The 13,542-nt window shown below is 44.0% G+C and overlaps 1 protein-coding gene across 4 annotated transcripts in view; it reads right to left on the reverse strand.

Moving 5' to 3' along the window:
• Positions 1-5,487: 5,487 nt before the first annotated feature.
• FLT3 (fms related receptor tyrosine kinase 3) overlaps positions 5,488-13,542 on the reverse strand; it is a 74,447-nt gene continuing 66,392 nt past the window's right edge. For all 4 annotated transcript variants that reach the window (XM_039520456.1, XM_039520455.1, XM_039520458.1 and 1 more), the window contains 4 exons: positions 12,288-12,399; positions 12,108-12,207; positions 10,321-10,426; positions 5,488-6,865 (listed from right to left, as the gene is read on the reverse strand). In XM_039520456.1, coding sequence (XP_039376390.1) covers positions 6,731-6,865; positions 10,321-10,426; positions 12,108-12,207; positions 12,288-12,399 — 453 coding nt within the window. In that variant the 3' untranslated portion in view covers positions 5,488-6,730. The remainder of the gene's footprint in view (positions 6,866-10,320; positions 10,427-12,107; positions 12,208-12,287; positions 12,400-13,542) is intronic.

Genomic DNA, 13,542 nt, shown 5'->3' on the forward strand with positions numbered 1-13,542 from the left:
ACGAGCGTTTGCTCGCAGCGGGCTCGGGTTCAAACGCGTGCACACGAAATACCTACTGAGAATGTGGCTGCCCTTCGCTTCAGTAAACGCACAGTGACAGCATAAGCTCTGCCATCGGCTTTTCATTGCCCTTACAGAGAAGTTCACCTCCCCCCTTTTCTCCAGTCAGCCCACATGCCAATATTTGGCTCGTTCCGCCCCCCCCCCCAGTAAAACGTGGGGCTCTCTGAGATGCCCGTCTCTGGAGCGAATTTGCCAGGTTACGCATTAAGTAACTTCTCTTTAGCCAGGTGTGGCCAAGTGGGCTGCCCGCTCGGGGGAGATGAAAAGTGTCTTCTCCTACAGTCGCTGTGAGTGAATAGGAACCGGGAGGACGCAAACACATCAGTCACCGGGTTTGCTCCCCAATAGGAAGGCACTATCATCGCTGTTAATCAGACATCTCTCGCCGCCACTCCACCTTTGGCTTAATAAGGCGTCGGGCTCTGCTGCAGTTTGCAGCCTAATTCGATCGACTTCAGTGGAATCCTTTCGGGTTTACACCAGGATTCGGAGGCCCGCTGCCATTGAAACCCCATTGACTCCGCTGGTGCAGAGCCCAGCTCCAACCGGGCCGAATCGGGCTCTTGGTCTGGGCTGAGACTAGTGTGGTCTGGTGAAACTGCAGGGACCGGGTGAGGATGAAATGAACTGCGCTTCCCTGTGGCAGTTTTGAAGAGAGGGAGCGAAAGGACAGCAAGTCAGTTTCACATCCCAGAAGAGGGGCTTGTGAAATGCAGGACAAGTTGGGCCCTCAAGCCTCTTGCTAGCGATTGCAGAACAATTCAGTACAGCAGTGACTAGCCCCCAGGGTCGCCCACCCGCCTTTCGTCTGCAGACCGGTGCCTACAGCCCAATGCCCCGCTGCCCGGACCGTCTGAACCTCCATGCAAAGGGACACTCCAACCCCTTCCCCGCCCGCTGCCTGGGGCCCGATCCAGCTCCGCACAGGCATCGGGGCGTAGAAAGAACATTACTCCACCCTGATCACTTGCGCTAGTGAGTCCGAGTTCGAATTCTGGCCGTTTCAGAGGTAAATACCCCCAGACTTCTCCCGTCACAGCGCCTTCCCGGCCGCCCAGCTCCCCGGGAAAACAGCACAATACGGATTCCCCACTGTCTGACCTCCGCCGTACACCGGCATATCTCCACGGGCAGCCAGCGTGTCGGACTGGTGTCAAAGGGAATGTATGTCTCCCTGTGCGTTAGCACAGCAGCCACGATCAGGGGACCCGAGCCCCCGGACTCTGGGCACGACGCAGTGTTCAGTATTACCATGGTGCCGTTCATCCCTAGTACACGGCTTTACACAGGTGCCGAGAACGTTTTCATCCCCATTTCACCCGTGGGGAAACTGAGTCATGGAGCGACTATATGACTCGCAGGGCATCACTAGCGACAGAGCTGACAATACAGCTCCTAATGACGCCCGACTCCCCCGCGACACAGGCTCGCTGGTGCCTGGCGCGCAGGATAATTTTGCTAGTGGCTTTATACTGACTCCATTCCTCAGGAAAACGTGAAATTCCAGCTGTAAAACATCTAGAGCACTATCCGCTGCACACTCCCAGAGTAGCCTTCCCTCGGGCGAATCGAATCGTTATGCCTTAGTTAATTACCAAGTGTCTTTATTTTCTACACTGTCTTCCATAGCAAGAGACTTTGCAGCGCCTTCTCTGCAACCGCATCTTGTGCGACAGCATCTCTCTCTGTGTCCAACTAAAGACCATAGGTGCTGGAACTAGGGCTTCGCTCCGAGTGGTTCCCATCATACACAGGGTTAACAGTTTGGCTCTCAGAACCTCCACTATACAAATTGTTCCAGCGCCCCTTCTAAAGACCCACTTCTACAACTCCTTATTCTAAGGGAAGGAATAAAACTACTCCCTTGAGTATGGATTGCAGGCTTGAGTAAAGGTTTGTAGGACCGGGCCTGTATAAGAGGGCGATTTTATTTGTCATTTAAACACCATTGCACTGCCCAGGTGCTGTATGAATAATAACTAGAACCACTACTAGTACCAGAATTATTCCTATGAAGACAGTATCTGAATTCTTATTTGACTTTAATGGGAGCAGGCTCAGGCTCATTAAGAATTACAGCAGTAGCTAGTAGTGGATGCTACAGCCAAAGTAGTAACATGTTTAAATTACAACCTCCTGATTTAACTGGCTCATAATTATCCAAAATCTTCTTACAGGATGAAATTTTCCATGCTTCGTCTCCGCTCCCGAGTCTTTCTTTCTTTCTTTCTTTCTTTCTTTCTTTCTTTCTGGACTACATGAAGATGAAAACAAACAAACTTAAAACCTTCTTTTGGGGCCCAAACCTGCTCTCACTGGAACCAAAGGATACTTTCCCATTGACTTCAATGGGAGCAGGATCAGACCTCTGTTTCCTTCTCTAAACACCGGATTTCCAGGCAGTTCTATCATCTGAGATAATGTGCCCATCTGGGCACCAGCACACCTGTGAGGTGGGTAAAGCATTTATTTCCCCATTTTACACATCTGGAGAACTGAGGCAGAGACTCTTATCCAAGCCCCAGGAAGAGTTAGGGGCACAACTAACCTTAGATGTAATTCATCCAAGAGGAGGGTTCTGTCTCTGGCCCATGCTGCCCTCCCCAGGCTAAGTTGTCTGAACTCTACAATCAGACAAAGCAGGGCCGTAGCCCTCAGTAACATATGGTTTTAGATCCCAAAGTATGACAATTTGAAAATGCCTTTTGGAAGGTAATGAGCTCGATCCTGCACTTTGTGTGCATGTAACTCCAACAAGAGTTACTTATATCCTGTAAGGGGAGAGGAAAGCCCTGGCAAACCAAGTAAGAAAGAATTCCCAGCCCTTGTTTAGCCTGTGGAGAAACTGGGCAAACAGATTGTGTAAGTGACTTGCTTGAGTTCTCACCGCTGCAGAGAAATAAACCCAGACCCCAGGAGTTCCAATCCACTGTCCACACAACGCTGGCTCTGTGTAGAAAACTTGACTGAATAATAAACCTATAGAGCCAAATACTGTCCAGAGTTACCCCTGAGATAGGTATAATTGTGACTGTCCCATATCAATTAATCATAGCAAAGAGAGTGAAGCAAATGGGCCACCTCGATTATCACCTTAAGTAGCCATACTGAATTTGGACAAAAAGCTCCAAGGCAGAGCTATTTAAAATGGTTCTTTTTTTTCTTTTATTGCAGTTACAGGATTTTAAAATGTTAATATTGATTATTGAGGCCAGTGGACCTTACTCGGGTAGGGATAAGTGGAGCAGGGTGCCAGGATTTTGTGAGGATTAACTGTTATGTTTGTACAAAACTTTAGATACACAAAAGCTCTATAAATCATATATACAAGACTAGGACTAGACCGTAGTGCAAGGCTAACCCGGTACAGAAAAACTAAAAAAGTGATCTTAGGGCGCCACCTCGTGTCCAACAATGTCTGAGAGGGTTGGCCTGGCTTTTCCTCTTCAACCCTAGCGTCCAATAAAAGTGTAATTGTAATTAACTGCGACTCCTCACGGGCACTTCATAATACTTGACAGTATTTTAACATTCACAAGCTATGCATTTAGGCCATCATTTTAGGCTTGATGTAGATTCTGAATTGCCTTTCCTTCGGTATAGGTGTCATGACTTTTCTCTTCATGGTTACGTCAAAAAGGGAGCTATATCTATTTGAGGGGTAAGGGGACCCTCTCTTGTTGATGATGATTTTACAACTGTTTACAAAAGTAGGCAAAAGTGTGGCTAATTTGACCAAGGTCACTTGGTACTGCCCCCTAGCAGAAAAATAAAAACAAATCAATTGGATCACAGCAGCAACTAGGCGCCTCAGTCATGAAGGTTGGGGGTAGTGTTGAGTGTATCTTGCACTTTGGTTTGTTATATTTCCTATTTTGTTCTCTGTTTCATAACGGTTTTTTAAACCTGGGGGGAGCATATGATGCTTTTTATGGTAGCAGATCCAATTAATTTTTAAACCTTTGTTATCATTCTTTGGCTGTGGCAGGACCACTGCTGTTTAACTGCTTCTTAGTTTAATGGTTCTTCTGAAGTTTTCAGCACTCTCTCTCTCTCATCTTTCTAGCAGGGACTTTCACTAGAAAGATGGTTCCATACTCTTTATTGATGTCCTATAATCCTCTGGGCAGCTCCACTGATCCTTATTTCAAGATATAAAGCCCATTCTGTATAAAACTTAGCCATTTTAGGTACTTATATACCCCTTCACAGCAGTAGCTGACAGCCTCACAATCCTTAATGTATTCATCCTCCTAACACCCTTGTGAGGTAGGGAAGTGACATCCTTATTTAACACATGGGGAACTGAGGCACAGAGAGGCTACAACCCACTAGCACAGGTCACACAGGAGAGCTATGGAAGAGCAGAAAATTGAACCGTGATCTCCTAGGTGCTAGGTTGGTGTCCTAACTGTTGGACCAGTTTATCTCTCAGCTCCAGCATTTCATTTTGTTATCCTTTATTAAGGAGAAATCCCTTTGCCATTCTATTCTCTTCTGGGGTGAAATGCAGGAACAACGCACTAGAAACAAAATCATATATTACTCCCTCCTCATCCCAGAAGCCCTGAGAGGCATTAGGAATTATTCAAACAACATTTTAGCTGCACACAGTACGTGTGACTAGTACCTTTCTCCTTATCAGATAGCAGTGTTGTGACACTCATGTGATAAATCTTCTCTGGTCACTGTTGTGTATCTACATGTTGCTGTATAACACCCAACATGTTTAACACCAAGGTTAATATTTTTTTTGGAGAGCGAGAGAGAGAAAATTGCAAATCAGCCATTTAAAAGGGGCTATCTTGTGGTTTTGCACAAGCCTGTGAATGGGCCAGCACTTTGCTGTGCTGAACCAGGAAAATCCAGGGAGGGAATTCTGGCCCTAAGAGTCATTATTTCCTTTCGAAGCCCCTTACTCCAGCTCTGCTCTGCTCCAGCCATTCTTCACACTCTGGAGGTGGGAATAGCAAATACACAACACCAACTTATCGCTGTGTGCCCAGAGCCAAGATCCAGGTAGCCCATGCAAGATTTGTAAGGGAGGTGCCAATTGTCCTATCTTCAGTGCCGGGCACAATCTTACCCAAAATATTTATACACACGTGTGTGCTATATGCAGCAGGTAACATGAATGGCATGAACTACATGTACAGTTCATCCCATAGAGCTCTACAAATCACAATGGCCAAAAACCTATCCAAATGGCCCCCTCTATCTGTGGAAGGATCACAACCCTTTTTTTTCATCTGCTTTTAAGACATGTGTTCAACCATGCTCAACAGTGCAGTCCCTTTTCTGAGTATTTTGAAATTATTCATATTTCCATATATTGGGAAAAAAACCCTTTTGAAATACACCAAGCATGTTTGCTTTTTCCAGAAACAAAAGAAAAATATATTTGAAAAAAGTTTATTGCTACACTTGCATTTCAAAGGCAGGATTTTATATCTGGTATAAAACATTGCCATCTGATAATCCAGTAATAAATGTTAACCTAGATATGCAATGCATTATTGCTGTACAAGAACAGATTTATTAATTATTGTCAGGAGTTTGTTAGTAAATAGTACCATAATTTATGGGGTAACATTTAATCAAAATAATGATACACCTACTGAAGTTACCAAAGAAAGTGCTGAACGTGGTTAGCAATTCTTGTAGGGCAGAAAGAGAAAAATGGTTAAAAAAGCATATTCTCTTCTTGATTCACTGGGAGTTATGCACACATCTCTGGTTAGCATTCCTAGAAGTTGTGCCAACACATCCCATATCATCAACAGGAAAATAATATATCTCCAAATCTATATGAAGAACAATCACCTCAGGGATTTTTCTCATAGGAAAGCAGGAAAGGAGATAGAGAGGTATATTCTCATCTCAGTGCAGTGGGATTCGTACATGTAACTCTCATTAAAACTCCTGGGAGTTGAATGGTTGCTGAATCATAGAGATGAGATTATGCCCCTAAATTAGGACCAAGAATAACCTCATTAAAAATGAAGTGTGTCCATCTGGCAGAAGTATAAGAACTCAAGCTGTACATCTAACAGGAAATGTAAAGGAATGAAAAGATTCATAATCAAATGATCAGAAATACTCAAAAAAAACATATTAGGTTCTTGGCAATAACGGCCAACATTTTCAAACACAGGTGCTTACAGTTAGGTCTTTAAATAAAGTGGCCTGATTTGCAAAGGTGCTGTGTACTCTCAAGCCTCATTAACTTCAATGGGAGCTGTGTGTAAGAAGCACTTCTGAAAAATCAGAGCCCTAGGATTTAGATACCTGACTTTAAAGCTCGTAAGTTTGAAAATGCCTTAAGATTTTCATGTTTGCTTATAATGCAGCTTACAGTAGTTTGAATGTAATACCTTGATTAAATACAGCTTCCATAAAGCTGTTACTGGAAGGTTTTCAGTTGTAGATGCATCAAAAAGTCATTGATTAAAAATACATACTGCTTCTGGCTTGTGGTAAATGCATTTTCTGGACTTAAAATAATGATTTTGAATAAAGGTTCCCTTCATGGTATGAGATGATGGAATTGCCTGTAAGAAATGCTAATATAGCAGCAGCTAATAATCTGTTTACTTATAGTGGTGACATAAAACATTAATCATATACAACACTTATATGAATTTCTAGGTAAAGTCCAGAAACTGGATTATTTTTTTATCTGAGAATCTTCATCCTGGGATGCATCAGTGGATGGAAGACGTTCATTTTTCCTGCTCACAGGTGGTCTGGTTTTGGAATTGGAAGGGTGTGTAGAAATATTGCTCTCCATATTTTGATAGACCTATATATTAGGAAGGGAAAGTAAGTCATATAAATTATTGTTTGCTCTAAACACAACAGAGTACATTAGCATTGAGTTTTTCCTCATAATACTGAATTTTCATATCTAAATTCAGTGTAGCTATATTAGCAAAATAGCAAGTAATACAATAATGAATACCAGCTGTAAAGCTGAATGCACTGCAGCCACAGTACAGGAGAGTAAATCTTTGCTAAGCACTCTCTTGTAAAGGTAATAACCATCTAAGACCATATTTTCAAAACTAGTTGTCTAAGTTGTGCCTGCCAAATGTGTGCAACTGCATTTACTAATTTACTGCTGTTACTAAGGGACGAGTTATAATAAAGCCACATGTGAATTTTGTGCATGAAAATGGATGCGTGCTCATGTTTTAGCGGATGCAGCTTAGCTGCCAGCATCTTGAACATTTTGCTTTACATAATATTAAATTGTTTGGGGGATAAAAATCCATTTTCCAAACCAGGAGGTCAAATTCAAATCCTGTGGAGAAAGTGATCTGGTCCCCATCTGACAAACAGGTGCATTTAGCCCCAAATTCAGCAAGACACTGAAGCATGTGCTTACGGATGTCCTTAAGTCCTATTGACGTGAGTAACTTGAAGAAAATCAGTCTCCTGGAATGCAGAGACCTAGGAATACAATTCAATATTTCAAGGGGCTGTGAGTAAGAGCTGGGTTTGGGTATTCCCTTGCACAAACACATGGACTGTGTCCTTGGCCTCCATGACTATGATCCATTACATACCTTCCTGACTTTTGTTTTGGAGGTTAGACAGAATAGATCCTCCATGACTGTTCAGGAGAGCTAGGCCTGGGCTGGAGATCTGCCATGCATCATAACAAAGGTTCAATCCCACAAGGTGCTGAGCACTTTGGCCTCAATGCAGAAATCAGGAGGTGATTAATTTTAAGCACCTGAATAGTCCCATTGGCTTCAACAGGACTAGTCACATGCAGGGGCGGCTCCAGGCCCCAGCACGCCAAGTGCGTGCTTGGGGCGGCAAGCTGCGGGGGGCGCTCTGCCGGCGCCGCGAGGGCGGCAGGCAGGCTGCCTCCAGTGGCTTGCCTGTGGAGGGTCCGCTGGTCCTGCGGCTTCGGAGGACCAGCAGACCCTCCGCAGGCAAACTGCCGGAGGCAGCCTGCCTGCCATGCTTGGGGCAGCAAAATGCCTAGAGCCGCCTCGGTCACATGTTTAAAGTTAAGCATGTGCTGATGTATTTTGCTGGATCAGAGCTAGAATGCTCAACTCTGGATTGAGTTGCAGGATTGAGCCCCTACTACATGCTTTCCCTTCAGATTTTCCAATGAGGCCACATGAATAAGACAGAACTTGGCCTCATAGTTGCACTCAATAAACATGTCAAGCATAGGCAGAATTGTGGTAGCCATATTGATCCCAAGATATCAGAGAGAGAAGCTTGAAAGCTGGTCTCTCTCACCAACAGAAGCTGATCGAATTAAATATATTTCCTTACCCATCTTGTCTCACAGGCCAGGTGTACATTTATTTGATATTACTGGCTCTTCTTTACCTTTGACCCTGGCACCTGTGAAGAACTGAGGCCAGATCTACTCTCACAGCACTGCCTGCATCTCTGGAGGGGTGAAGTCAGCCCACAAGTCGTCTTCCGAAGACCCCTGCTTTCAATGGAGGGGGACTGGGTCATGACTGACCTCTCGCCCCACATCCCCACTGCTTTGGTGGAAGGCAGAAGGGGGTTGCCCTTTGAGTCACCTCCTCCGTAACTTCACTCAATACACACACAGGGAGAGGATCCCTGCTGCAACAGCCCTAGTAGCACACATTACCTCATAAGATGAGTGCACTGGAGATTCATATGGTATGAACACTGAAACGGATTAGTGATTATATGTAATTCTTTATGTTTAATCTCTAGTAATGATCATTTATAACAGTGTTATCTATAGCAGTGTTAACCTGCTAGATGTCAAGGTCTTCTTTGAAAACGATGGACGAACATACATACATACATCTATTGCACACAGTTTCCTAGCAACCAGTATCACACTGGTTATCTATCATTCCGTTCAAGTTCTTATAGTGCCTTCATCGCTGTAGAATCTGAGCACCTTCCAGAAGTGCCATAAGTGACATGAGTAGCATTTGTCACATGTATAAGAACAAAAACATCAAGAAAATACTGGGGCAGCAACAACACATTTAGGGCTTGCTATTAACAGCCAGAAAATATGCTAGATGGTCTGTAACAGTTTTGTACATTGCTGCCATCTGAATTCTGACTGTGATAGTGCATCCAGGCTATTTTTCAGCAAAAATGTGGAATAGGAGCAATAAACATTCAGCCCCTGTGGGAAATTCTTCCCCAGGAGGAAAAATATCTCAGCTGATCAAAGATGCAAGGGCAAAAAATGTCTTTTTTAGTTCAACAGTGGAATATTGTCTCTGGATTTCAATGAAACCCTCCTTCAAAAGCTCACGTGCAACATACAAACCCCAGCCCCTTTGTACAGTTCATCCCTTAGTGATGACAGTACGTGCACTCTACTGAGCATGCTCAATGAGTCTATTGAGAGCGACAAAAGGAGAAGGGGCCCTTTTTGGTTAAATTAATGACTACTGTCAGCCTACTGCTGCAGGAAGGCTTAAGGCAGAAGCAGGAAGGTTAATTTATAATCAGCATAAGGACACTCCATCCTTGAAATTTGTTTGGCCTGTTAAGTGCAGGAAGCCAGCTGGGAACCTATGGCTTTGAAAGGCATTAGTTCATCTTTTCACTGGGATCACTTTTCTGGCAGGGAAAATAAGCTCCTCTAGGATCCTGCATATTCCTATTTGTCAGCATTAGGATAACATATCTCCATCTAAAGAGGGTGGCCTATTGCTCCCTCCAGACCCTGTCAACATTAGTTCTACTGGCAGAGGGGGTCATTTGAGAGTGACATAAAGCTCTCCCTCCTCCAGGACTTAAGCATGTTGCACCCACAGAACTCCTAGCCCCTGACAAACCCTGCAATATGTCCCAACTCAGATCCCCACATAGAGCAACCAGAAGCATTGCCAGTAGACCACAAAGCCAGCTGCATTAGCTTTTACAAAAGGGGAACTAGTTTCTGTGGGCACAGAGAGACAGTTAGTGACCTTCCTGCATTGGACTGGAGAAACAGGCAGGAAAGGGGAAGTCCCTATGTCGCAGGCGGTTTGTTAGAGCAACACAACAAATTCTGCAAAAAGGATTCCTCCTCCATCTCAGCTCAGTCCTCTGTGTGAATGGCTCAGCTAAGGGAAGAAACCAGCTCCATGACATGATGGGGAGTCCCTGGGAATCCTTTCTAATGAAGTGGGTCAGCAATAGGAGCCATCAGTTCCAAATACCTTATTATGGACTCTAAAGATACATTTAAAATATAGAACTGCAAAACAGGGCATTTTTTGTATTTGCATGATTGCATACCGCTCTTTCTGCATCAGCCAGCTGCCGTGCTAAAAGGGAACGCAGCTGTGAAAAGGAAGGTCTTTTTCTAGAGTCCAGAGCCCAACAGGACTGCATTACAAAGTATCTGCAGGAACAAAAGAAGAAATATGTGACAGTTTCCAAAGAAAATGTATCAATGGTTAAATACTATGGTAACTGCATTACAGAAATGTCAAAGATCAACAGACTGTATTATGGAGTATCAGAAAGATATTGATAAAGAATTCAGGTTTGATTTATTTGTTCAGAAAGATAAATAAAAAGAATGAGAGTGAATACATTAAACTCTGTAGTTCACCCCTTGAAGTCAATGTCAAATCTCCTGGTGGACTTCACAGGGGCCAGGATTTCACCGGGGGTTGGCAGTTACTTATCACGTTACATATCACTTATCATGTGAGATCTTAGCAATGTTAACATGATTCAACAGGTCTACCCTCCACATTGAGACTAGTAGGAGAACATTTCCCTCCTAAGAAATGGCAGACTGTGTCTATGGGGCTGATCCTGCCCCCACTTTAAGTGAACGTCATAGTCATATAATCTCCATAGGGATCTTTATGGAGCATAATCCTGCAAAAGTCTTTGTGGAATTTATATGAAGTCCACACAGAGTCTTCACAGGAGTCCATGCAATGTTTATAATCTCTGCAGAAGTCCCTTGAGAATTTATACGGTCAACATAAATGCTTGTGGGGTTTATAAGTTCCACAGAAATCCCTGCTGGACTCATAAACATTGTAATGTATATGTGCAACTTCCCAGGCATTACCCTATCTACAGGCAGAGCCTGAAGACACTGCAATGCCCATAGCTTTGCAATATGTGTACCTGGCCTTATGGATATCAGCATGTCTACAGGCTGTCCTGGTAAATGTCAAAAGGTCTGCAATGGGGAACCCAGAGAAACCAAAATCCTTCTCTTTTGTTCATGCTCAATGTCTTGCAGCCCTCTGCCTTCTCCCCTCTCTCCATTTTTGTCCCCTAGGACTCCTCCCCTTTGGCAGAGCACACAGTCACAGGTGTTTGCAGGGTGTAACCTCCATAGAATTTGAATATCCACATCAGACTCCATGTTGATTGTAATGTCCATACTGAGAAGCACAAGAGTTACAATGCCCCTGCATATCCTGTCTCCTGCTCCCACCCAACCCCTTTTGTGTTATCACTCGCCTCTTCTAAAGGCACTGATATATCCCTGGAATTGAATTGGACATGGCTGGGTTCAGTAAAAAAAGAAGAGAAAGTTCATGAGAGCTTTATTTAGTATCTACAATGGATTTTGTGTAACCCTTGCTATAGAAAATAAACCCTCCTGCATGAATGGAGCTGAAGATTCTGAAATACCAACCCAAGAGGAAGTTTTCTGAGAATGTAAGGACCAATTGAAAACAGGTATTAAACTGGTCTTTTCAAACAAATACCAGAAATTTCCACCACTTGCATCTGAAGAAGTGGGTATTCACCCACGAAAGCTCATGCTGCAAAACGTCTGTTAGTCTATAAGGTGCCACAGGATTCTTTGTTGCTCAAACAAATACATTCATTGCTGATCATGACACGATAATCATTTCTGCTTCTAGACAAAAGCTACATTAACAAATATCCTTCACCAGCCTTAGAGAAAGATGTGATTTTGCCTGGAATATCTCTTAGGCAGGGTAGAGGGAAAACGAGTGGAATAAATATAAAGATAGCATTAGGAAAAATAATTACTTGATTAACAATTAATTAATCCCTATGCAGTATCCAGAATTTACACTTACATTTCTTCTGTAGCATAAAATGGCTGATCCATTTTAAATCCACTTTGAATGAGTTTGTAGAAGTTTGAATCAACCTGAATTCCAGGGTAAGGATTCACACCTATGAGAAATATTGTGAAAGTATTAGCATACAGGAGGCTAGGGAAAAGTGGTGCTCTTCTGTTGTGATATAGAACATACCGAGAGAGAATATTTCCCACAGTAATATTCCATAAGACCAGACATCACTCTTAATTGTGTATATCCTGTCAAATAAGCTTTCAGGAGCCATCCATTTGACTGGTAACCGAGCCTGTACAAAGAGACAGAAAAGGAGCTTGATTAGTATTTTCTACACACAGTATAGCCAACTTCTTAGAGCATTCACTGCTGACGTACAATCAAAGTGTGATTGCAGACAGAAAAATAGACTCATTTTAAATAGCTTCTGCAAACAGCTCATCGAGCTGTAGGTGAGGTTACTGTCTGACAGGTTCTAAGATTGTTTGTCTTCCATGGGCTACATTGTCAGAGTCCTTACTTTGCTATGCAGGAGATTAAGGACCCCTCTTATTCCTCTTCTTGATCTTGCTTAGAATATGATACTGGCTATGAGGAGGAGAGATGGGGCTACTCACTATGAGCAAGCTGACAGGGATGGGGAGTGGAGAAGACAGGAAGTGGGAGGAGCTCTGGTTTGACAGCCTACTCACTGACCTGAGTAGCCAGCGGGGCACACATGTGGTCTGGGGTGAAGTAACTTGCTCCAGCCCCAGAGCAATGGGGAATCAGGAGAGGAGCTGTGAGTCTCTGACACAGTTTGTTCTCTGGCCTGCTCCTGGGCTAGTGCAGCTGTGTGCTGCCCTTCTCTTAGGGCAGGTTATAAGGTTACAATCTAGCTTTATATCAATAAAGAGCTGATCAACAAAGTTCTGTGAGTGGTTCGCTTGGCATCATCCATGCCTGGAGTCACCTGGAATACTCCATACAAAGCCAGTCAGGACTCTGGTGCAGCATGCCTTCGCTCTCTGAACATATTGTCACCAGGGCAAGAAGCTTACACAGCTTCAACTTTCCTGGATCTGACCTCGGAGCATTCAGCATCCCTTTCCTCCCTGTGTGCTTCCCGCAACAAGTCCCCCAGGCGAGGCTCCTGGGGAAGCCAGAGAGCCCTGCACTCCAACTCCTGCAATCAGTAGTGACTCTCAGCCAGCTTGAAGAACAGAACGGTTTATTAGTTGACAGGAACACAGTGTAGAACAGAACTTGCTATCACAGAAATCAGTGACTTTCAACCAAGTCCATCTTGGGGAGTCCTGGGCCAGATGGCCTGGCCTCCCCCTCTTCCAGTCCCCCAAGCAGACTGCCCACTTTCAGGCATCGGACCTCCAACACACCCCTTGCCCCTCCTCCTCCTCTTTGTCTCACTTCCAGGGTAAAAGGTGTCACCTGGTCA

This window comes from Mauremys reevesii, linkage group 1, assembly GCF_016161935.1.
Source record: "Mauremys reevesii isolate NIE-2019 linkage group 1, ASM1616193v1, whole genome shotgun sequence".
Classification (NCBI taxonomy): domain Eukaryota; kingdom Metazoa; phylum Chordata; order Testudines; family Geoemydidae; genus Mauremys; species Mauremys reevesii.